The 26,237-nt window shown below is 35.6% G+C and overlaps 1 protein-coding gene and 2 pseudogenes across 1 annotated transcript; 2 read left to right on the top strand and 1 right to left on the bottom strand.

Annotated features, from left to right (window-relative positions):
• Positions 1-2,107: 2,107 nt before the first annotated feature.
• On the top strand, positions 2,108-3,052 carry LOC141425931 (olfactory receptor 9S13-like; annotated as a pseudogene).
• A 14,504-nt stretch (positions 3,053-17,556) lies between these two features.
• On the bottom strand, positions 17,557-18,437 carry LOC141425930 (olfactory receptor 9K2-like; annotated as a pseudogene).
• A 4,930-nt stretch (positions 18,438-23,367) lies between these two features.
• Positions 23,368-24,315, top strand: LOC141425525 (olfactory receptor 9S13-like). The gene has a single exon (XM_074081756.1). It carries the CDS (start codon positions 23,368-23,370, stop codon positions 24,313-24,315), a length of 948 nt encoding a protein of 315 aa, XP_073937857.1.
• Positions 24,316-26,237: the final 1,922 nt, after the last annotated feature.

Genomic DNA, 26,237 nt, shown 5'->3' with positions numbered 1-26,237 from the left:
TTGAGTCATGATATGAGCAGTGAGGAAATGATATCTGTGTTGTGGAAAAACCTCCAAGTAAAAAAAGGTTTGTTTCTTTCTTTTCATAGTTTTGTTTTTTCTTGAATGAACTTGAATTAGAATGTTTTATAGTTTTATCAAGATAAGAAATAATAATCATTCCTGAGAGTAATTTATATTTCAGATTTTTATTTCCACACATTTTTTGAGATAGCCTTTGTAATATTTCTTAAATTTGATTCAATATTTCTGTTGAAACTAGGAATTTGGTAATGTAAAATATGAATTTAAAGAATACATGAAGTTTTTCATTAATAGGCCCTTTTAGAAGTGGTTTGATCATTCTTGTCTTATCAATCAGTCAATATTTCTGTTTATATTTGTTTTTAACAATTGACTACTGTGCCTATATTAGCCTGATTCTAGAATAATTCCAAGTTCCAACCTGCTTTAGCATGGAAATATTAATGAAAAATAAAACTTATCAGAAATTGATACATAAATTTAGAGTTTAATGCATTTACTATAATTATGCAAGTATAATCATATAAACATATGTAATTATAAATTTATAGCATTAGAAAATATATTTCCACAGTATATAAATAATTGATTTTTTTGTTTATAAGGTTTCTTTTATTCTTTTATGTTTTATGTTAGGTTATTGAACCTGTGTGCTGTTCAATCTCATTATTCTAAATAAATGTCTTAAATCTGGTTTTAATGATTTAGTTTCTTAAATCATAAAATTAGAATAAAAATTTTTTTCATTCCCTATAACTCCAGTGTACTTCACTTAAGAATATTTCATAGTCATAATAAGTATGCTAAAATAAATACAATTAAAGCTTGTTTAAAAACATATATCTTACTTTTATTTTTCATTCTTGGCTACTTTACATTATCCTCTGTGCCTTGAATTTTCCATATGCATTTATCTTGTGTTTGTTATTAAGTTTCTTTTTCAAGAAATCTCTCTGCCCAAGATTTTAGATAGCTCCATTTGTGTTCAAAAATTGTGGAAGGATAGAATAGGGAGGAAAGAAAGAAAAATAGCAGGAAATAGGGGAGAGAGGGAGGCAGGGAGGACAGAAAGGAAGGAAAATGAAAGTCTTATTTCCTTGTGGTTAGGAAATATAAACTAAAACTTGACTGCTTTTAGCAGATCAATTTAGCTGGCAAGAATTTATATTGTTATAGGGATAAAACTAATGGAAGAAATAATGAAATGATGCTGATATGTAAAAGGATGAAGGTTTTGTCAGGTTCTAAAGGCCTATTTCTCATGTAAGAAAGCAAGTACAGTTTTTATATTATTTTTCTGTGGTAATTGAAAAAAGTAAATAATCACTAAAAATAAAATAGGACTATCAAGTGAACATGATTTTTATTTCAAAATTCTGAGGTATGTAATATTATAGCTACAGTAGGTTGTATCTTCTGGCATAGATTATAAGGTTTTTGTGACATGTCTTTCATCAGGGGAAGAAACTTTTTTGGGAGGAGTTTGAAAATGGGTTTTGGACTCAGGGACTCATGCTTGCTAGGCAGGCACTCTGCCAGTCCTTTTTGGGCTTGTTATTTTTTATGTAGGTTCTTGTCCAGGTTGTCTTTGACCTACATTCCTCCTGGTGGTGCTTCCCTGCTGTAGGGGATGACAGGCACATTGAAATGTGGTCTCCCAGACTATTTGCCTAAGCTAGAATGAAACATATTATCTTCTCGATCTCTCCCTCCTAAGTAGCTAGGATACAGAAAATTTAAATGGCAATAAACTGACCATAATATATATAAAAATTTTTTAAATATCCTGATTCCAGACATTTTCCTGGAATCTCCATTTCCCAAAAGCACTTAAGAGTGTCAATCTGCATTACTTGCAGGAGAGTATAACTGAAAAGGCTCAGCAATCACATTGAGCTCATCACTAGGAAGAATTTTTAAAAAGTAGTACATTCATTATGTTCACTAGTGTTTTATAAAATATTGGATCAAAGTGATGAATCTTCTTTCATGTTGATTCTCAAGGTGTTTTCACTGAAACAAGTATTCTAATCACTTCTTGTTTCATTTTCCCCATCCCTCCAGTTCTACATATGCATCAGCTATGAGGAGAGAGCTGAATAGGAATTACTCAGAGGTGACCTAGTTCTTTCTGCTGGGGTTTAGAACCTCTCCAAAGCTACAGATCCTCTTGTTCTTAATGTTCTTGATCATCTACACAATGATTGTACTGGGGAATGTCAGTATGATAACTGTCATTAAGATGGACTCCAAACTGCAAACACCTATGTATTTCTTCCTTAGAAACTTGTCCTATTTAGATCTCTGCTATTCCACAGTCATTGCTCCAAATATGTTAGCCAACTTCTTGAGTACTGAAAAGAAAATTTCATACAATGGTTGTGCAGTCAAATTTTTCTTCTTTGCCTTGTTTGTCACAACTGAAAGGCTTTCTTCTGTCTGTGATGGCATTTGATCGGCTCTCAGCCATTTGCTCCCCTCTCCTTTACCCTGTGCAGATGTCCCACAAAGTTTGTGTTCAGTTGGTAGCTGGAGCCTATGTCGGTGGATGCATCAACTCCATAGTGCGAACATGTTTCACCTTCAATTTGCGTTTCTGTGGAGAAAACAGACTGGACCACTTTTTCTGTGATGTCCAGCCCTGCTCAAGATCTCCTGTGTTGACACCTTTGTGAATGAGTTTGTGCTCTTTATTCTCTCTGCTTTCATCATCATCACCACCACCACTGTCATTCTGGTTTCTTATGTATGTATCCTCTCCACTGTCCTAAAGATCCCTTCTATTCAAGACAGGACAAAGACTTTCTCTACCTGTGGCTCCCATATATTGGTGGTGAGTTTATTCTATGGAACTTTGTTCTTCATGTATGCCCAACCTGGGGCCATCTCCTCACCAGAGCAAAGCAAGATTACAGCTGTGTTCTACACACTTATAACACCAATGCTGAACCCTCTAATATACAGTCTGAGAAACAGAGATGTGAAAGATGCTGTGAAGAGAATATGTGGAAAGTGGTCTTCTCAGTGATATTCATGAAACCATTATATAGTGGATAAAGTTTATTTTCTGAGTGTTCTACTTATCTTGTTCTTGTAAAATCAGAGTATGAGAAAAATATTTTTATGTGGCACCATTTATGATTTTCTAAGTTTATGAAATAATTCTAATAATGTATGTACACACATCTTTATTTTATTTGCTGGTGCTTATGACAGTCTATTTGCTGTTATAATAATGTTAATTTCATTTCAATTTTATTTTCCTCAAGAAGTAAACATAAAGAATTGTTACTATATAGTTATTATATACAACAATACCTTTGTGTGTTTTCCTTATCTTTTTCTCAAGGTGAAATGCATCGTGATGGTGGCAAAACATAATGGTTACATAGTCCTCTTTTGAATGGAAAACATAACATTTCTCAGGTATCCAGGGACTCTCATCATTGGAAATACCATGCCTCTGTAAAGAAGACCCAGGTATTTTATATGCAAGAGGCAATTCTTCACAGAAAAACGGTGACAATAATATTCTGCTATCCTTTACTAATGCATTATCATCAACATAAAGTATTAAATTATATAATAATAAAATCTGATACATAAAGACCACACAAAATATACAATAGTTTGTTTTTAAACACCATTTTTAAAATGAGAAAATTTAAGTACAAAACACCAGTATAGTGCCAGGATTTTTTTATCAATCATATTCATTCAAATACATCTAGTCTATGTGGAATTGTCAAAATCATAATTTCAGAGCCTTGAAAACAGCCATTCTTGAACAGAGATGAAAGCATGTGGTAAGTATTAAAGCACAACAAATTTGAAACTTGCCATTATTAATATGAATGTTATTTTGTCTCTATTTTCTTTTAATATTTCAATAATTTGGCATGGAGCAGTGTAAAATTTATATTTAAATTTAATTATTATTTAAAAGTTTTTATTGCATATGCCTTTTCACTCAAAATCAAATAATTTTAATGTTATATTTTTATGTATCATATTTAAATTTACTTACTATGAATGATTTGTTTTTCCAATATGGTGTAGATTTAAGCCCCAACTTAAGTTCTTTTTCATTCTTTTTTTTTTTCATTTTTCTTTTATTATTCATATGTGCATACAAGGCTTGGTTCATTTCTCCCCCCTGCCCCCACCCCCTCCCTTACCACCCACTCCGCCCCTTCCCTCTCCCCCCCTCAATACCCAGCAGAAACTATTTTGCCCTTATTTCTAATTTTGTTGTAGAGAGAGTATAAGCAATAATAGGAAGGAACAAGGGTTTTTGCTGGTTGAGATAAGGATAGCTATACAGGGCATTGACTCACATTGATTTCCTGTGCATGGGTGTTACCTTCTAGGTTAATTCTTTTTGATCTAACCTTTTCTCTAGTACCTGTTCCCCTTTTCCTATTGGCCTCAGTTGCTTTAAGGTATCTGCTTTAGTTTCTCTGCATTAAGGGCATATATGCCTTTTCACTCAAAATCAAATAATTTTAATGTTATATTTTTATGTATCATATTTAAATTTACTTACTATGAATGATTTGTTTTTCCAATATGGTGTAGATTTAAGCCCCAACTTAAGTTCTTTTTCATTCTTAACCAATTTATCTGAAACAGAAGGAGTTTGTTAGTGTTGTGTCTTACTGTATCTGTGTTAATTTTTTTATTTAAAGATATATGAACACTACAACTAAATTACCACACACCATGTTATTGCAGTACTAGTCACAAAATCTAAGTATGTAATCAGCCTAGGTGCCTTCAAAAATGAGTGGGTGAAGTAATGTAGTATCTATACACATTATATGCCATAATGAAGAATATTTTTATTTGCAGGAAATTGAATGGAACTTGATAATACAAAATTAAGTGAAAAAAGTCAGATTCAGAAAGACAAATGCCATACATTTTCTCTCGTATGTGAAATCTCTGCATAAGTGGGAAAAAAAGATGTGGACAAGAAGGAGTACTGCTTTGGGGACAGGTAAGCAGTGGAAGGTGGGAGAAGGAAAAGAGAAGTGAGAAAGGATATGATCAAAATACATTGTATATGTGTATGAAATGGTCATAATGAAGCCCAGATAAAACTTGATAAGAAAGTGAGAAAGGGGGAGTAGAAAGTGTTGGAATTAAAGACCCTCCAGTGCCCAAAAAAGACACACAAGAGACAGAAAATCTTGACAAGGCAATTTCTCTTGATAAGAAGGTGCAAGCATGTGCTCACTCCTGCTAAGCAAACACACAAACACAAAATGGCTGACAGTGGCTCCTTCTTATATCCCTGACGCAGTTGTACCTGCCCCTTACCTGGGATTTGTCCAGGTCAAAGGATCACAATCTCCCTCAATTGGCTAAAAGACTTAGGGGATGGACTAGGACATATAGTTTGGCAGGCAATAGAGTTGTACAGGAATCTGGAAGAAGACACAAGGACCCTTTAAACATGCAAGTCACTTAAGATGGCGACCTGAAGAATTTTTAAGTAATCTGAGGGGGTAACAAATACGGAGGAATGATAATTTTTCTTACAATTTCCCCCCTTTGTAAAATTTAAATTCTTTTCTTCAAACTCATTTAGGAATTTTTGGATCTTGTGTTCCTGCTCTTTTAATAGAAACAAGTTATTTTGGTAGGGCTGGGGTGGTTGTTTGGTGAGGGCTGTCTCAATTAGTCCTCGGACACAAGGAATTATGCAACATCCTACTAAAATTAAAACACCAATCACTATGATAAAGGAGGTTAAGATTGAGGTCATGCAGTCCTCCCATCTTCCAAACCATTTTTCCATTAAGTCAGGGAAGGGTAAATTCATTTATACCTGAATTTTCAGCTAGCTCGTTAGATTGGTAGTTAATCCCTGTAGGGTCTTAGTAATAGTTTCATCAGAGGCTGTATTATTTGGTAGATACATGCAACACCAAACTCCAATCATTATGCAAACTCCTCCCTTTTCAGCCAGCATCATGTCTAATGCTAACCTGTTCTCCCAAGCCATCTGGCTAGTTGGTCCCAAATGCTCTGCTATTCTTTTGATAGCATCCCTGGTATAGTTAACAAACCTTTATTGGTTATAGTAAATATAATTAATCCAATTGACATTTTTATTTATAGTGGATCACCAAAAGAGTACTGATTCAAACTCTGCTTCAATTTGGTTCCTGGCTTTGAATTCATTTAGCACTCCCTTAGGGACCCCAATGATATCAATGTAAACATGGGGATTAAAGAAGCCCTGAAGTTGGCTACAGTGTCTCTCCTTTTTCTAAATGTTGTGGCATGGTCTGGGGATCTAAATGCTAGGGTGAAAGGGATTGCCAACTGCAACAAAACACAGGTGCCCATTTACCTGGGAGAGTCTCAAGTAAAAGTCCTCCCCAGTACCACTAGGCATCAACTCTGCCCACCAAGAGTATGGACTGGTTTGTAAGGCTGTTGAAGGATTGGCTTTCACTGCATCCCATCAGGTTTACCACATTTGTCAATTGTTCCCTCTGTCTCATGAGACATGGGGTATAAGTGATGTCGAGGGTAGGTGGCCTAATAGTCCTTGGGGGCTGACCCACAGGACCTCTGACCTCTGGAACAGTAGTGATAGTGTTGGCAGGATCCATTGCCATAAGCCTTGGCATCCTGAAACAGAGCCAACATGCAATACATTCCATCTGTATTTGAGGACCATCCTAATGAAAATGGGATAACCTGAGACACTGGCCTCCTAATAGTACAAACATAGCATCACTCTTATTTAATGTGAGGACATACTATTTTATCCATTTCATCCAAGTGTTTGTATCTCTGTACCTGTTGTCAATAGCCACAGTGTCTTAGATCCTTGACTTCTACTACGGTTACCTGAGTTTGATTGTTGTATAAATGTGGAGGTAATGTTGGAGTGGAGGTAGAACTGGGTGTCACCTGGGAGGGGTTGGGAGTTAGATGGAGCTCAAGGGCACCTAATGGGTCTGTCCCTCATACATCTGCCACCAACCCATAACTACAAAATATAGATGGTTCTCATGTCATAATCCAAGGGTTTTCCATGACTAATCTAAGTGGGTTACATTGTTTATCTTTACAAGTAGGAACGGGGTGTGTCTGAAATAGCTGTAATTTTGATTGTAGTCTGTTAAAAGACTTTTGATTATTTTGGATTTTGGAAATCAGAGTCTTTCCAGTGCCCTGGGGTCCAGTCCAGCCCTTAGGATTTTCATAAAAAGGGGGAAGTGTATCCTTTATATCCATTGTTCCACCCCACTTCTGTCCACTCTGGACAGATACCAGGCTTCCCTGTGGGTCCCGGGATGGGACACATATAAAGGGAGTATCCTTGGAGTTGAAGTTGGGATGTAAGGTTTCCGCAAGGAAGGACCTGACAGCATCAAATTCAACAATTAGGGGAAAGGTACCCTGAGTTACATTAATAATAAGCAAACTATTTCCCAAATGAAAAAGAAAGAATATTTTTACTATAGTCTTTTTAAAGTCATTTTGGTGTTGCCTGGATGTGAGAGCACAGCCCATTGTTCCTTCCGGTTAGGTGGGGATGCCTTATTTACTCATTTGTGATGAGTCCATCCCCGCTCCTCGGACCAGACAGTTGTCTCCATGGTTAGCAGGACCAGGAAGGGTCCTTTCCAAGCTGGCTCAAGCTTATTTTCTTTCCAGGACTTGACCAGCACATGATCACCAAGCTGGTGTGGGTGAACAAGAAAGTCAAGTGGAGGAGCTTGTGTTAACAATCCCTTTTCCCTAAGACACAGTAAAGTGGAGAACAATCCAAGTATATAATTTTTGAGGAAATAGTCTTTGGTTCCAAAGGACAGTACATCAGTAACAGAGCTAAGGTAAGGAAGCCCATAAAGCATTTCATAGGAGGAAAGGCCAATGTCCTTCCAAGTGGTCGTTCTAATTCTGAGTAGCGCTATGGGAGGACATTTAGTTCAAGGCAATCTGGTCTCTAAGACTAATTTAGTGAGTTGTTTTTTAAGAGTCTGATTCATTCTTTCAACTCTCCCTGAGGAAGGTGGATGCTGGGGGGTATGATATTCCCATTTGATTTCTAGAGCCTTCATAAGTCCCTTAAGGACATTGGCAGTGAAATGACTCCCATTATCTGAGTCTATATTTTCTATAACCCCAAACCTTGGTATTATGTTTTCTAGTAATACACTAATTACATTTGTAGAAGTGGCCCCTGGGAGAGGGAAGGCCTCAACCCAGTGAGTGAGATGGTCCACAATAACGAAGAGGTATTTAAGATGACCTATTTTGGGCATCTCAGTGTAATCTACCTGAATGCTTTGGAAGGGTTGCAACCCAGCATTTCTACTCCCAGCTGGTCTCTGTCTCAGAGCTTGCCTGTTAATCTTTCAACAAGTAAGACATCCTTCTGATAGTTGTTTGGCTAGTGTATAGATCTCTATACACCCATAGGCTCTCAAAACTGCATCACACATGGTTTGGGGTCCCCAGTGGTTCCCCTGATGGAGATAGGTAAGAAGTTCTCTCATTAGGGGCTTTCAGATCATTTCCCTCCTGTCAGGGAGAAACCATTTTCCCTGGTCAGTCCTGACTGTCCCAAGTTTTTTCAGTTGTTCTTTCTCAGAGGGGGTAAAGATAGGGGTGACATGAGGAGCAGGCAGGTGGGGAATGAGACAAAAGACTGGGGCCTCAGAGGTGAGAGCAGCCTGTTTTGCTGTCTTATCTACAAAAGAATTTACCTGGGTCTCAAAGTTTATCCCCTTTTGGTGACCTGGCACATGGACTATGGCTATTTCTTCAGGTTGTTTTAGGCTCTCTAATATTTGTTGAATTAATTCTCCATGTACCAAATCTTGGCCCTTGCTATTGATTAAGCCCTGTTCCATCCAGATTTTTCCAAAAGTGTGGACCACACCAAATGCATATTTTGAATCATTGTATATGGTCCTTTCTTTGTCTTTTAAGTGTTTTAAGCCCTGATTTAGGGAAAACAGTTCACAAGTCTGTGCCAACCAATTGTTAGGGAGCCAGCCTGATTCTATTATAGTCATGGCCTCCCCATCTACAATAGAATGTCCATTATGCTTTTTCCCTCAGTTACCTGAGAGGATCCATTCACAAAGAAATGGAACTCGTTCTGGAAAGGAGTTTTCCAGAGATCTGGCCTCACTTTTGTTTGATTTTCAATAATATCTAAACATTTATGTTTGGGGCTCCTCCCTTCTGCCTTCTTGCCAAGAAAGTGGCTGGATTTAGAGCCTCATCAGTAGTTAAAGTTAGGTCATCCTTTTCTAGCAAGATAACCTCATACTTTAGGATCCTGGAATCCATCAGCCATCTACCCATCTTCTGATTTAAGATTTTCCTAACTTGATGGGGAGTGCTAATTATTAGTTTTCCCCCAAAGGTGATTTTTCTACTTTCTTCAGTTAGAAGGGCTGTAGCTGCTACTGCCAGAATACACTCAGGCCAGCCTTGGGTGATGGTGTCCAGGAACTTAGATAAGAAGGCCACAGGTTGACATTGGCCCCCATGTTTTTGGGTTAGCATCCCAAGGGCAACTCCCTTATTTACATTCACAAAGAGGTGAAAGGGCTGTTCAAGAGAGGGCAAGGCCAGCACCAGAGCTGTGATAAGGCTTTACTTTAGGTAATCTACTTGTTCTATTTCCTCAGGGGTCCAAAGGAGGGGGTCTGGTCCCTCTTGGGTCAATTTGAGAAATAAAGATTTAGTTTTAAGGGAATATGAGACTATCCACAAATAGCAATATCCCACTAAGCCAAGGAACTTTCTCAATTCTTGTTTTGTTCCTGGGAGAGGGAGACCAGTAATTCCTTCTATTCTTTCTCGACCAATCCTTCATTGGCCCTTACTGATTAAATGTCCCAGATATTTTACTTCAGTCTCAGCAAACTGTAACTTATTCTTTGAAATAGGAAGTCCTCTGCTTCCCAGGAAATTTATAAAGCTAATGGTGGTGTTGAGCATTTCTTCCTGATTATCCCCTGAAAAAGTAAATTGTCCACTTATTGGAGGAGGCACATGAGGGGATCTAATATGAACTTTTCTAAGACTTGTTCTAAGATCTGGCCAAAGAGGTGAGAGGAGTCAGTAAATCCCTGGGGAAGGACAGTCTGCCTATACTGTTCCTTGTGTCCTGAGTGGGGGGGTCCTCCCATTCAAAGGTAAATATGTCCCAACTGTTTGCATTTAATGGAGAGGACCAAAATATGTTCTTTAAGTCTATTACACTAAACCACTCAAGATTATATGGAATTTTGCTGAGAACAGTGTAGGGGTTCAGGACTACTTGGGGTTTAGCTTGGACTATTTGATTGATGGATCTAAGGTCTTGAACTAACTGGTACGACCCATCTGTCTTTTTGACTAGGAGGATCGTGGTATTTAAGGAAGATGTACAAGGGTCAAGAAGCCCATCTTGTATCAGTCCCTCAATAACTGGCTTCAAACCTATCCTCCTCTCCATAGGAATAGAGTATTGTTTTCTCCTAACAACTCTTTAATTGAACTTTGATAGGTTTAACCTGGAGACCACCCCAGTTCCTGTCTCTAGCCCAGATTATTGGCTTATTTCTTGGCCCATGAAGTAAGCAGATTCAGGGATGGTTGTATTTTATCCCTTTTTACATGTAAACTGTTTTCTAATGGGGTCATTAGATCTCTTCCAAACAGGTTGTTACCTGCCTCAGGTACTAGGAGAAATTGTATCTTAGTGGTCCTGTCTTGGAAATAAACATCCATTTCTTATAATATTTTAACTGGAAAGCTTTCTCTCTTTGCCCCAGAAATTAGCAACCTCTCCAGGAACTAGATTAAGCCTCTGGGCAGAAGTAAGAGGAGGGATCTGGAAGTGCCTGAGTCAATCTGGAAGGTGACAACTTCACATTGTTGTCCAACTTCTAAATTTAACAAGGGCTCTGAGTGGGACCCTTCAAAGTAAAAGAGTCCCTGAATCCCCTATTCTTTGTCAAAGATCTTTTTCCCGTTCTGGATATTCTCTCTTAAAGTGTCCAGTCTCCCCACATTTAAAGCACTTATTTCCCCCTTTTCTTTGTTTCATCTTCTGACTTTCTGGTCTCTTATATCCTGCTGAGGGAGGCCGGGCTAGTTGAGGTCCAATAGGATGTTGGTTTGGCCTTTCCTTATTAATCTGCTGTCCGATAGTGTACTGATTTGACCTTCCCCTATTAACCTGCTTGATCATGGATAACATAATCTTTGCTTTTTGCTTTTGTTTTTCTTCCTCTTTCCTCACATATATTTTTTGTGCCTCTCCTAATAATTCTTCTATAGATCTATTTTTCCAACTTTCTAGTTTTTGTAATTTTCTTGCTATATCTGGCCAGCTGTTTGTAACAAAGTGAAATTTTAACATTCCCTGTCCTAGAGGGTCTTCTAAGTCTAGCCTAGCACACTTTCTCATCTGATCCTTGAGGCAGCTCATGAACTCAGTTGGTCCCTCATCCTTCCCTTGTTGGACATTAAAGGCTTTAGAGAGGTTTTGTGACCTTTGCTCTGATTCCCAGATTCCCCTTATTGTTAAATCTCTTCAGTCCCTCAAATTTTCTTGGTGTCCTGGGGTGTTGTTATCCCATTGGGGATCTTTGTTAGGAAACTTATCATCAGCCCCTAGGACATTCTGTACTAGAGTATGTTCATGTTCCCAGATACCATTGCCACTCTACAGATCATGGCTCTTTCTTTCCCTGAGCAGAGAATTCCCAAAATAGATATTTACTCAGCCTAAGTATATATCTGTGATCCCCAAAATTGATTGACCTGTTCTGAAACCCTGAAGGGATCCTTGAGAAGGGGTCACAACTCCTTTTTAAAATTTTGGACCTCAGAGCTGGTAAGAGGGGAATTTATGGACCCAATTTCACCCCCTCCAAGTGAGACCTCCCTGAGAGGGAAAAGGAAGTATGGTCTTTCCCATTGGGACTGAGGAAAAGGTAGATTCTCAATGTCCTGACAACATTGCTGTAACTCCTTTTGGAGTTGTGGTAAGTAAGGAGGTGGGACAGGTTTTTGAAACAGGGCAAAGATGAAAGAGTTGGGAGGAGGAGGTGTAGAGGCAGAAGCCTGGGGTGGTAGTGCTGGCTCTGGCACCTGAGCCAGAGGACCAGCAGGGTTATAAGGGGCGGGGGGAAGGGAGGAGAGTAAATCCCCATTAGAAGGGGTTTTTCTTTAAGTGGAAACAGGACTACGGGACTCTGTCTCCAACAGAGGTCATATTCCATCTCCTCTTGAGTTACTGAGCTCTTGTCATTAACATACTCAATTAATAGTTGACAGACCCGGTCCTTGTCAGACACAAATTTTGGCCAAAAACCAATGGCTTTAAGACTGGTTCTTGGGTCCAGATAAAACAACAGTATGTTGTTTGTATGTATACACATTCTTAAAATTTATTGTTGTACTGGGTGGGGGTACATTGTGGCATTTACAAAAGTTCTTATAATATATCAAATATATCATACTTGAAACTGCCCCTACATCATTCTCCTTTATCACCCCCCATTCCTGAAACAATTTCAACAGGTATCATTTTCTATTTATATACATATGTACACAGCATTTGTACTGTGTATGTATACATTTTCTTTATCCATTGATGGATACATTAGTTGCTTCCATATCTTGACTATTGTGAACAATGCTAAGAATAAACACAGGAGTGCAAGTAACTCTCTGACATGTTGATTTTCTTTTGGAAATGTACCCAGTAGTGTAGCTGGAACTTAAAGTAGATTTGCCTTTTTAGGAAGCACCATACTATTTTTCATAAGACTTTACTAATTTACACTCCCACCAAAACTTTACAATAACTTCACCCTTCCCTTCATCTCTACCAGCATCTGTGATTTTTTTTTTGTCTTTTTGATTATAGCCATTCTAACTGGCTATAGTGTCTTTATGTTGGCATTTCATGCTTGTAACATGATAGGATTTAATTCCTGAAAGTGTTTTCTTTTTCTATAATGTCTTAGTTAATATTATTTAACATTTTAATGAACTTCAGACTTTTTTCCATTTGACATTTTAGCAGAATTCCACCTTATATATATTTGATTTATTTATAAAACATACTTAGAGGAAACAAGGTTGAGTCTTGCTTGTGGTAGCAGACAGCATAGGCTTAAGTTCTTGCATTACCACTGAAGAGATTTTGAGAAGTCCTTGAATGGTTTTAGATTGAATGGAGACTATCAAGTGACTAGATGCAAGTTATGCTGATCAAATTAAATATTGTAAATACAGCATTTAGTATTAGATTAATGGTCACTTGTATTATTGTTATCATTTTGATAATTACCTTTTATCAATATCATGGAATTTCTACTCAGTTATACAATTTTTAGCATATTTCTGTGCAGTTATATATTTATGGCAGTTGTGACAAAAATCTTTATTGGGTAATATTTTCTAATGAATACTTCTAGGACACAGAAAATATGAACTATTGCAACATATTTATATTATGTTTTCAAGCCACTAGATTTTCATCCCATATTCTGTGTTTAAAACTAAATACCAGATTTAAATCTTACCTATTGAAAAGTCAGTTTTTGTGCTTTTCTGTCAGCACCTTATTAAAATGTTGATATAGATTAAAAATACTATATACATACATATTCAAATACATATATAGTATACTGTATAACATACTTACACATATTTTAGTTCTCAAATATCACTTATGGAGAAGGCAATATTGTATGTGTCTGTATATATATAGTTGAATATAATTTTATAACTTAAATTAATATATTTTGTAAGTTTATTCAGTGTGTTTTAGAAAAACAATGTCATGTGCTTAACCTCACATTGCCAGGAAAAACCAGAGCTACAGCAGAATTCAGAACTTTCTCACTCCAAAGGTCATACAGACAATTCTGTGGCAGTAGTTCATGATGTGTTTTTCATTGAAAAGGGAGTTGTTGTTTTAATTTATTAATAATTTAATGAAAATCCCTCTAACTTCTTAAGATTTTAATTTCTTGACATTTAATCAGCTGAATGTGCTTAAGCATTTCCATTGGTTTATGGATATTTTCTGTTGTAGTAACTTTTTGTTCATTGTAGTATTGAACACATACCATCTAACTATCAGTATATATGCATTTACTTGTTATATTTATAAGTGCATTATCCTGAATTCTGCTTTAGCTGATATCAATTTGATGCACTGCCTCATTTTACCTTCTCACATAGCATTTTAAAATTGTTTTTTTTCATTTTTTTAATTTTATTATTCATATGTGCATACAAGGCTTGGGTCATTTCTGTCCCCTGCCCCCACCCCCTCCCTTATCACCCACTCTGTACCCTCCCTTTCCCCCCTACCCCCTCAATACCCAGCAGAAACTATTTTGCCCTTATTTCTAATTTTGTTGTACAGAGAGTATAACCCATAATAGGAAGGAACAAGGGTTTTTGCTGGTTGAGATAAGGATAGCTATACAGGGAGTTGACTCATATTGATTTCCTGTGTGTGTGTGTTACCTTCTAGGTTAATTCTTTTTGATCTAACCTTTTCTCAAGTTCCTGGTTCCCTTTTCCTATTGGCCTCAGTTGCTTTTAAGGTATCTGCTTTAGTTTCTCTGCGTTAAGGGCAACAAATGCTAGATAATTTTTTTAGGTATCTTACCTATCCTCATCCCTCCCTTGTGTGCTAAAGCTTTTATCATGTACTCAAAGTCCAATCCCATTGTTGTGTTTGCCCTTAATCTAATGTCCACATATGAGGTAGAACATAAGAGTTTTGGTCTTTTGGGCCAGGGTAACATCTCTCAGAATCATGTTCTCCAATTCCATCCATTTACCAGCGAATGATAGCATTTCATTCTTCTTTATGGCTGCATAAAATTCCATTGTGTATAGATACCACATTTTCTTAATCCATTCGTCAGTGGTGGGGCATCTTGGCTGTATCCATAACTTGGCTATTGTGAATAGTGCCACAATAAACATGAGTGTGCAGGGCTTCAGGAGTAACCTGTGTCACAGTCTTTTGGGTATATCCCCAAGAGTGTTATTGCTGGATCAAATGGTAGATCAATGTTTAGCTTCTTAAGTAGCCTCCAAATATTTTTCCAGAGTGGTTGCACTAGTTTACCTTCGCACCAACAGTGTAAGAGGGTTCCTTTTTCTCCGAATCCTCGCCAACACCTGTTGTTGGTGGTGTTGCTAATGATGGCTATTCTAACGGGTGAGGTTGAATCTTAGTGTGGTTTTAATTTGTATTTCCTTTATTGCTAGAGATGGTGAGCATTTTTTCATGTGTTTTTTGTCCATTTGAATTTCTTCTTTTGAGAAAGTTCTGTTTAGTTCACTTGCCCACTTCTTTATTGGTTCATTAGTTTTGGGAGAACTTAGTTTTTTAAGTTCCCTATATATTCTGGTTATCAGTCCTTTGTCTGATGTATAGCTGGCAAATATTTTCTCCCACTCTGTGGGTGTTCTCTTCAGTTCAGAGACCATTTCTTTTGATGAACAGAAGTTTTTTTAGCTTTATGAGGTCCCATTTATCTATGCTATCTCTTAGTTGCTGTGCTGCTTGGGTTTCGTTGAGAAAGTTCTTACCTATACTTACTAACTCCAGAGTATTTCCTATTCTTTCCTGTATCAACTTTAGAGTTTGTGGTCTGGCATTAAGATCCTTGATCCATTTTGAGTTAATCTTGGTATAGGGTGATATACATGGATCTAGTTTCAGTCTTTTGCAGACTGCTAGCCAGTTTTCCCAGCAGTTTTTGTGGAAGAGGCTGCTATTTCTCCATCGTATATTTTTAGCTCCTTTGTCAAAGACAAGTTGGTTATAGTTGTTTGGCTTCATATCTGGGTCCTCTATTCTGTTCCACTGGTCTTCATGTCTGTTTTTGTGCCAATATCATGCTGCTTTTATTTTTATTGCTCTGTAATACCGTTTGAAGTCAGGTATTGTGATACCTCCTGCATTGTTCTTTTGACTGAGTATTGCCTTGGCTATTTGTGGCCTCTTGTATTTCCATATAAATTTCATGGTAGATTTTTCAATCTCTTTAATGAATGTCATTGGAATTTTGATGGGAATTGCATTAAACATGTAGATTACTTTTGGGAGTACCAATATTTTTACTATGTTGATTCTACCAATCCATGAGCAAGGGAGATCTCTCCACTTTCTATAGTCTTCCTCAATCTCTTTCTTCAGAAATGTATAGTTTTCCTTGTAGAGGTCTTTCACATCTTTTGTTAAGTTTACACCTAGGTATTTGATTTTTTTTGAGGCTATTGTAAATGGAATTGTTTTCATACCTTCATTTTCAGTTTGCTCATTGTTAGTGTATAGAAATGCTAATGATTTTTCTATGTTGATTTTATATCCTGCTACCTTGCTATAGCTACTGATGATGTCTAGAAGCTACTGAGTAGAGTTTTTTGGGTCTTTAAGGTATAGGATCATGTCATCTGCAAATAGGGATATTTTGACAGTTTCTTTACCTATTTGTATTCCTTTTATTCCTTCTTCTTGCCTAATTGCTCTGGCTAGGAATTCCAGTACTATGTTGAATAGGAGTGGAGATAGTGGGTATCCTTGTCTGGTTCCTGATTTTAGAGGGAATGGTTTCAGTTTTTCTCTTTTAAATATAATGCCAGCTGTAGGTTTGTCATATATAGCTTTTATAATGTTGAGGAACTTTCCTTATATTCCTAATTTCTTAAAGATTTCATCATGAAATGGTGTTGGATGTTACCAAAGGCTTTTTCTGCATCTATTGAGATGATCAAGTGGTTTTTGTCTTTGCTTCTGTTAATGTGGTTTATTATGTTTATTGATTTTCGTATGTTGAACCACCCCTGCATCCCTGGAATGATGCCTACTTGGTTGTGGTGAATAATCTTTTTTATGTGTTGTTGAATTCGGTTTGCCATTATTTTGTTGAGGATTTTTGCATCAATGTTCATTAAGGAGATTGGCCTACAGTTCTCCTTTTTGGAGGTGTCTTTGCCTAGTTGTGGGATAAGTGTAACACTGACTTCATAAAATGTGTTTGGCAATTTTCCTTCCCTTCCTATTTCATGGAACAGTTTAAGGAGAGTTAGTATCAGTTCTTCTTTAAAGGTCTGATAGAATTCAGCAGAGAATCCATCAGGTCCTGGACTTTTCTTTTTGGGGAGACTCAATTGCTGCTTCAACTTCATTTTGTGTTATAAATGTATTCAGGTGATTACTTTCCTCTTGGTTCAGTTTTGGATGCTCATATGTATCTAGAATTATGTACATTTCTTTAAGATTTTCAAATTTCTTTGAATATAGGTTCTCAAAGCAGTCTCTGATGAATTCCTCGAATTCATCAAATCTCCTCGGAGATTAATCAAATCTCCTCAGAGGGAAAGAAAAAAAGTAACATTTGGGAAGGGCACACTATGTGGAAAAACTTCTTGTCATATTTTTATTGTTTAGAAAATATCAAATAATGGTCAAAGAGTTATGAAATAAATTGGCAAAATAGAGTAGACAGAAGAAAATTAAAGACTTAGAGTCTCTTTGACATCTTCATTCTCAGATAATAAATAAAAGGATGTGAGTTAAAAGGTATAACAGGGAGTAGCATTAGAAGGCCACTTTGCTCAGTTCAGAAAAATTTGTCAGTGATAAAGTACATCAAACGAGAGCACCATATAGTATACTTACAAATCTTAGGTAAGAACTGCAAATAAAGACTTTTCTTTACATCCTTCAGTGGAGTGTATATTTAGTACTGTGGACACAGTGCACATCGTAGGCAAGATAATGAATTCAGGTGAGGAAAAAGATACCATTTTATGGATAAACAGATCAGAACAAAGTAATCTCTGAAGTGGACAGTTATAGTAAAAATGGTCAATGCCCAAGCCCAGGAAGCACAAAAGGATAAAGTAAATGTCATGTTGGTCTGAAGAACTGAACTGATACAGCCACAAAAATAGGAGTCTGCCACCAGCTGAGTGCAGACATCTGAATAGAATAGGGGAATAGGTTGCAGATGGCAATGAAGCAGTCATAAGCCATGGCTGCCAGGAGAAATCCCTCAGTGACAATGAAGAGTGCAAAGAGAAAGAACTGGGCCACACAGACTACAAAGGAAATGGACTTGCTCTTTGATCAGAAGTTGATTATATCCTTGGATAAATGATTGAGGAATAGAAGAGATCAATAAAGGAAAGATTGCCTAGGAAAAAATACATTGGTGTGTTTAGTCGGGGATCAGTCACAGTAACAGTCATCATCCCAATATTCCCCAAAGGATCATGGCATATACAAGCAGAAATAGCAGGAAGACGAGAAGATGGTGCTCAAGGCGCCCTTTGAAGCCTACAAGAATGAAACCAGTCATTTCTGAGTGATTGCTTGTTCCTCTGTAACTCATGGAAAGAACCTGATGAGAGGCACAAGGCGAATTAAGCCTTAACCTCTTGGCTTAAATTCTAATAGCATTAATATTTTAAGAGTAGAAATATAAATTTAAAGATTAATTAAATATTGCACATAAAACAATTTGCATATGTTTCCAAACATGAATTTGGATTACTTATCTATTGGGCTCTGAGGTTGTATGTTTATCAAGCACTGAAAGAAGTTCTTTGGTTTTGACTTTAAATCATACTTTTGCAGGGATTTTATCAAGAAAGCATTTCTTTATGTATCATTCTAGCTACAGTCTGAATTTCTACTACGATTATAGTGAAATTATCTCTATTTAAAATAACACACTATATATTTTACCTATATACCTAATAAAATAGGTATATTAAGGACAATCCTTCAATGATAATGATTGTCATTGTACTATAATAACCAAGTCTGTGTTTGACTTTTTACAGGACAGTAGCAAATACTTTTGAATTTTACCTTGTTCTACTTTGATCTATTTAATTTTTATTACTGCAGCAATCTTTGAAAATAGAGAAAACACAGAGCTTATTAATGGGAAATTATAATTAAAAATTGGAAGTTAGAATAAAACTTTAAGCTTAGAAAAATAGGCTATTTTCAAATGTATATTGATTTTCTTGGGTTAACACCATTGATTTTATTGCCTCAGTATGAATATTTCATTTCCACTAGTATTTGATTAATTAAAAGATACCATACTTGTTAGACCTTTTTTTGAGCTATTATGGTTTGGATACACATTGTCATCAAATAGGCTCATATTTCTAAAGACTGCCTACAATTAGTGGATCCAATCAGATCATGATTGAAATTCTTGAAGGACTGGGAATATTATGGCATTATTGGGAAGTGGGACATAATTGAAGAAGCAGGTTACTGGGGGTATGCCCCAGAAAGACATGTGTTGTTTCCAGTCCCTTTCTGTCTTTTTGCTTCCTGGCTGCCATGAGGTGAGCATCTCTGCTCCATCACAAGCTCTCCACCATGATACTCTCCTTCCCTACAGGCCCAGAAGCAGAGAAGTCAAGCAACCATGGACCAAAACCTCTGAAACAGTGAGCAAAATTAAATTTTCCCCCCTTGTGGTTGGTTTTCTTAGGTGATCTTTATAAGGTTGAAATGTATCTCTTCATTATAGTTTTAAGTCTTCTACATAAGGGAAACAGCTTTATTTTGTCTTTTCAGTATGTGTCTGTCACCATTACAATAGACTATGAAACATTAAAGAATTTCCTCAGAATAATGAGAACTTATATCACATGAAGCTGCTTTACTCTATACAAAATGGATGAAGGGAATTGAAGACTTTTAATTTGTGGTTAAATACAAAATACATTTTTATAATTTAAATTATTTCTTTCAGTGCATATATCCAGAATTTTAACATGATAATATTAGGGTCTAAATGTTGGACAAAAATGTCTTGAAATAGTGTAAAGTTTGGAATTTATATTATTTTTATGCTGTCACATCATTTTTACTAGTGGCATATTGTATCAGGAAGTATACTAATTGACTCCACTTAAGTGTTTAACTTAAATACAATGGAAATGATGGGATGTCTCACGATCACACCCATGATAGATTAATTAATGAAGAAAAAAGAAAAGTCTTGAAGGAAAATAGAGAAAAATGTCAAAATATGCATTAGTTAACACAAATCAAATAACTGCGGAATTCTCAGAAATGTAAGGGCAGATGACAATGGAACCACTTCTAACATGTTAGGGGAAGACTGAACAAAAAGGAATGTGGTCAAAGCACCTACAAGGTTGCAATGTTTCTATAATTAAGTGAAAATGCATTACTAAATCAGATAGTCTGTAAAAACTTAAGTGTCTACATTTATCCCTAAGTGAACATTTAAAGTGACACAAACTGATTTATCAAAAATTAATGTATTTATTAAAACAGAATTCTAAAATATGTCTACATTTTGGATAGATATATTATATAGAAAGTTTTTAAATTGAGACAAAAGCATGACTTTTCACTTTAACTTATACATGGCAGATATAGAAGTTTTAGATAGTATAGTATACTTGTGAGCTACTTGTTATTTATTGTTTTGTCCTGCAACAGACATTTTTAAATAACTTGTCATAGGAAATAAGAAATTTCGCATAGCATTGTTTTAACATGTGAATGAGTAAATTTACTATATCTGAAAGTATCTGATGCTCAATCATACTCATGAATTTTTTGTTTTATTTATTTATTCAGAACTTCCTGCCCTCTGGCTCTGTGTTTCCAGAAACTCCCAGATGTCTCGAAACTTAACACTACTTCTTCCCATACTTAATTTCAAAGATGATTGTCCAGTCTTGCTATTCTCTTTGATACATCAATATCCACTTTATTTTACTCCAGTGTTTCCATTGAATATTGCTTATTCTCTGTATACATTTTCCTCTGATTAATATCAGTATAGTACATTTACAGTAGAGGTAAAAATAAGTAAAATTGAAGAGTATAAATTATCCAAATGAAATTGCTTAATATTGCTCTGTGTAAATCATGAATATAAAAGGTTCAGATACTAATCATTCAACAGTGTCTGTTTATTGGTTTGTCCTATAAAGAACATTAACTCTCTAATACTCTAGAGAACTTTTTTAACTTTCCAAAGAGCTTACACATTTACCAGTCAACAATTTCTCTATTTAGTTTTCTTTTTTGCATTATGACACAAAGTATCTTATTGATGAGAGAAACTTTTAATCCTCAGTGACAACCTTATCTTGTAGAGAGCATGCCCACCATTTTCGTTTTTCTCCCCATGAGAGAATTTCTCTCAGGATTCATCCCAGGTCTGTTTGTTAGTTGAATCAATGAAATACTAAGGGAAACCAAAGTACAGCAACAATATTAACAGATGAGCTATAATTCTGCTGGTATTTGGTCATGTTAGCAAATTTGAGTCACATCTGGAAGGGAGGTAATGCAATCTGTTGTGGAAAAACTTCCCGATAAACAAAGGTTTGTTTCTTTTCATATTTTGACTCTTCGTGAATATAATTGAATTCATGTATGGTATGGTGCTTACTAGGGTGAAAAATAATTGTTCTTGGGAATAACTCATATTTATCATTCTCTCTCTTTTCTTGCACTAGTCAACTCTGTGGCAAAAAATGTTGACAGAAATATTGACTGGCTACTATTAGAAGGCAGAAAGATAGTAAAAGTAACTTCTGGCAGGGACCATTAACTACGATGTGAATTCATATTTTACATTAACAACAGAAATATTGAAGCAAAGGTAAGAAATGTAACAAAAGCTATCTAAAAGAAAGAAGTGTAAAGGGGCTGGGCACAGTGGTTTATACCTATAATCCCAGCTTCTCAGGAGGCAGAGATCAGGAGGATCACAGTTCCAAGACAGCCTTGGAAAATATTTTGTAAGATCCCATCTCAATCAGTAAGCTTTATGTGGTGGCATGCACCTGTAATTCCTGTAAGCTATGTGGAAGCATATGTAAGAATATTACAGACTGAGGTTACCTCCAGCAAAAAGCAAGTCCTTACATAAAAATAACTAAAGTAAAAAGGCCTGGGTGTTTGACTTATGTGGTAGAACAAGACCCTAAGTTCAAAAACCTAGTACCATGACAGAGAGAAAGAGACAGAGAGAGAGAGAGAGAGACCGAGAGAGAGAGAGAGAAACCATAGCAATAACAATGAACATAACACATTTTATAATTATTTGTTTATAATTTCATGAATTCACTATAATACTATTTGTATAAATGTTGTAAATTTATATACTTTTATAGTTAAAACATTTCAGTAGAGTATAAATAATTGAATTTATTGTTTATATTTTCTTTTCCATTTTATGATATATAGTTGTATAGTTAGCTAGTATGTTGCTTGATCTCATTACTCTAAGTAAGTCAGTTAGATCTGTTTTATTGTCTTGGTTTCCTAAATCATAAAATTAGAATAAAAATTTCTCCCCTGTGTTTTATTTTAGAATATTTCATAGTCACAATAGGGTAAGTCTAAATAAAGAAGTTGAAGGTTGTGTAAATATTGCTCCCTCTCATTTTCATTTACAGTGATCTTTAAATTGTACTGTGTGTCTTCAATCTTCCATATGCATGTGTCTTTGCATTTATAATTAGATTTCTTTCTAAGAAAACAACAACATCTTTGCCTAAGATCTTAGAAATCTCCACAAACATTTCTATACTCAAGAAAGAGTCAAAGGAGGAAGAAAGGAAAGAAGGAAGAAGGAAAGAATGAAGGAAGAGAGGAAGGAAGAAAGCAAGGAAGGAAGGACTTCCTTACATGAAAGCTTTCTTCTCATGTAGAAAGACACACATAATGCTATATGTTATTTTAAGGCTTCCTTCTCAAGAAATAAGACATAATGCTATATGTTATTTTTCTATAGTAAATGAAAACTAAGTAATGATTAGAAATTAAATGAGACCCATTTGAACTCTATTTTCATTGTACAATTCTAAAATATACTATACCTTCATACATTATATGATCTGGGGTATGTTATAATGTCTTTGTAAAATATATTCCACTTAGGAAGGAAACTTTAAATAGCACTCAACTGATGGTAAAATTAAATAAAAATTCTCCTGACTCCAGACATTTTGCTGGAATCTCTATTTCCCAAAAGCACACTTAGACACTCTGTATTCCTTGCAGGTGAATATCGCTGAAAAGGCTTAGCAATCAGATTGAATTTATCACTAGGAGAAATTTTAAATATAGTAACACATACAGTATGCTTACTAGTGTCTTATTGGGTCAATGTAAATGATTTATTATAGATATAATAAATTTTCTTCTATGCTGATTTGTCAGGTGTTTCATCATAAACAAGTATTCTGATGATTCATTTCTTTCAATTTTATTGTCCCTCCAGGTCTACCTATACATCAGTTATGAGGAGAGAGCTGAATAGGAATTCCTCAGAGGTGACCGATTTCATTCTGCTGGGGTTTAGAACCTCTCCAAAGCTACAGATCCTCTTGTTCTTAATGTTCTTGATCATCTACATAGTCATTGTAGTGGGGAACATCAGCATGATAACTGTCACTAAGATGGACTCCAGACTGCAAACACCTATGTATTTCTTCCTTAGAAACTTGTCCTATTTAGATCTCTGCTATTCCACAGTCATTGCTCCAAAAATGTTAGCTAATTTCTTGAGCACTGAAAAGAAAATTTTATACAATGACTGTTTGGTCCAATTTTTCTTCTTTGCCTTGTGTGTTACTGTTGAAGCCTTCCTTCTCTCTGTGATGACATTTAATCGGTTCTCAGCCATTTGCTCCCCTCTCCTTTACCCTGTGCAGCTGTCACACAAAGTCTGTGTTCAGTTGGTAGCTGGGTCCTATATCTGTGGATGCATTAATTCTGTAGTACATACAGGTTTTACTCTCAATTTGCGTTTCTGTGGAGAAAACAGACTGGACCACTTTTTCTGTGATGTCTCAGCCTTGAACAAGATCTCCTGTACTGACACGTTTGTCAATGAGATTGTGCTGTTTATTCTCTCTGCTCTCATCATTATTACTACCTCCACTGTCATTCTGGTTTCTTATGGGTATATCCTCTCTACTGTTCTAAAGATTCCCTCCACCCATGGCAGGAGAAAGACTTTCTCCACCTGTGGCTCCCATATAGCAGCTGTGAGTTTATTCTATGGAACTGTGTTCTTCATGTATGCCCAGCCTGGGGCCATGTCTGCACCAGAGCAAAGCAAGATCATAGCTGTGTTCTACACTCTTATAATACCAATGCTGAACCCTCTAATATACAGTCTGAGAAACAGAGATGTGAAAGATGCTGTGAAAAGATTATTATCTGAGAAGTCATCCTTTCGGTGATGTTTATGAAACTATTATGTACTGGCCAGTTTGATTTCTAAGGGACCTTGCTATAAAATTATTGGATGTGAAAGATTATTTTATATGTGGCAACAGACCATTGTCTAAGCTTTAAAAATAATGTTTCTAATAATATATATACATGCATTATTATTTTATTTGCTTAGAGTATATATATGTTTGTTTTCCTTTAATATTAAATTAATTACACTATCACTTTCATTTTGCTTTAAGAAGTAAATATTTGTTATTCCTATATGATCATTAAAATAATATCATATCTGTGTGTATTTACAAAGTGAGACAAATTGCCTTGGTGACACAATGGAGTGGTGATGATTATATAGAATGCTTTTGACTCAAAGGCTTACTGTTTCCCAGGGATCTAGGTTTACATTCTTGCAACTTGGACCGTCAAACTCTAAATTTCCCTATGTGTAAAAAGGAACCCATGGTGTATCAGTCAAGAAGCAATTCTTCACATAAAAATTGTGATTGTAACATTCTGCTGTTTTATTTCCTCATTCTCCTTTGAATATAAAGTATTCAATTATAAAATAAAAATTGATATATAAGGATCACATAATATATACATAGATAGCTTTTATCACAATTTTTAAATGAAGAAATTGAAGAACCAGCAGCTGAGGCAACTTTGTAAAGCCAAATGCATATATAGCTACAAAATTTTAATTATCCAAATTCTTCTAAAAGGATTCTAATGCATATAGATCAGAATAAAAATGTAATTACACAGCCTAGAAGCAATCATTCTTGAATAGAGTTGTACGCATGGCATAAGTTCTGGAACATAACAAATTTGACTCTTCTGTTATTACTGGTATAATCTCTATTTTCTTTTAACATTTTAATTAACTTCTGTATAAATCAGTATAATACTTACATATGTAAATTTTTTGATTTTCAAAAATTATTACATATATTTTCTCAAAATAAGATAATTATGTTACCAGTTATATATATTTATTTAAATTTACTTTTATATGTTAATTTTTCCTACCTAGTCTAGATTGAGACTCTGACTCAATTTCTTTTCCATCATTTGCTGATTTTTCTAAAATACAGGGAAGAGGTGAGAGTTTTTGTCCTACTTTCTTAACACTTATTTTGCTTCTTTAGAGACAAGCACGAAACAGGAATCAAGGAAGATAAAGTGGTCAGATGTATTTCTGAGAGTGGGTCACTTGCTTTAAAATTTTTCTCAGGGTCTATGCCACTCTTATGACACACCGGTGTCGGACCAGAAAAGAGAGAGCTTTCATTTCTCTTCTTGTAAATGTGGACTGCAAACAATCTCAGTCTCACAGGGTTTTTAATTATTTTCTTATCCAGTATTAATGACTGAATTTAGACAGAAGAGGATATACTGGACTCCACAGACTTCATAACTTTACTAAATGCACTAGTTTGAATTGACACTTGATTGCAGATAATGAAAATTAAGTTCTGCCATGCTTTCAGTTTTTATTGTAACTTTAGGCAAATAAGTCTCACAGATAATTCATAGACATCCACGCAGCAGGATGAAGAAATCACTGGTCTTCACAGTAAATATCAATCAATGTCCAAGTTACAATATAAATATTTAATGCATAATAATTATCATTGTAGGTTTATAAACTTTATTGTTGTGATCGTGTATTACATTTTCATACATACTAGATCCTACATATTAGATCTAGTTCTGCTCTTTTGATTTGTTTGTGAACTTAATGGATATATTATATATATTTATGGAGTAGAGTATAATATGCATTTTTAATTTTATTTTTAGTGTTTACAAACTGACACATAATCATTGTACTAGTTATTGAGTATAGTGTGACAATTTGATACATTTTAGTAATGTGTAATTGTCAAATTAGGGCAATTAGATTTTTCTTTTTAAATATTTGCCATTT

The sequence above is a fragment of the Castor canadensis genome, chromosome 8 (assembly GCF_047511655.1).
Source record: "Castor canadensis chromosome 8, mCasCan1.hap1v2, whole genome shotgun sequence".
Taxonomy (NCBI): domain Eukaryota; kingdom Metazoa; phylum Chordata; class Mammalia; order Rodentia; family Castoridae; genus Castor; species Castor canadensis.
Note: the sequence above shows the minus strand (reverse complement) of the source record. Positions and strands in the feature narration are given on the sequence as shown.

Coding starts and splice junctions, on each gene's coding strand:
- LOC141425525 (XM_074081756.1), top strand. CDS start 23,368: ATGAGGAGAGAGCTGAATAGGAATTCCTCAGAGGTGACCGATTTCATT.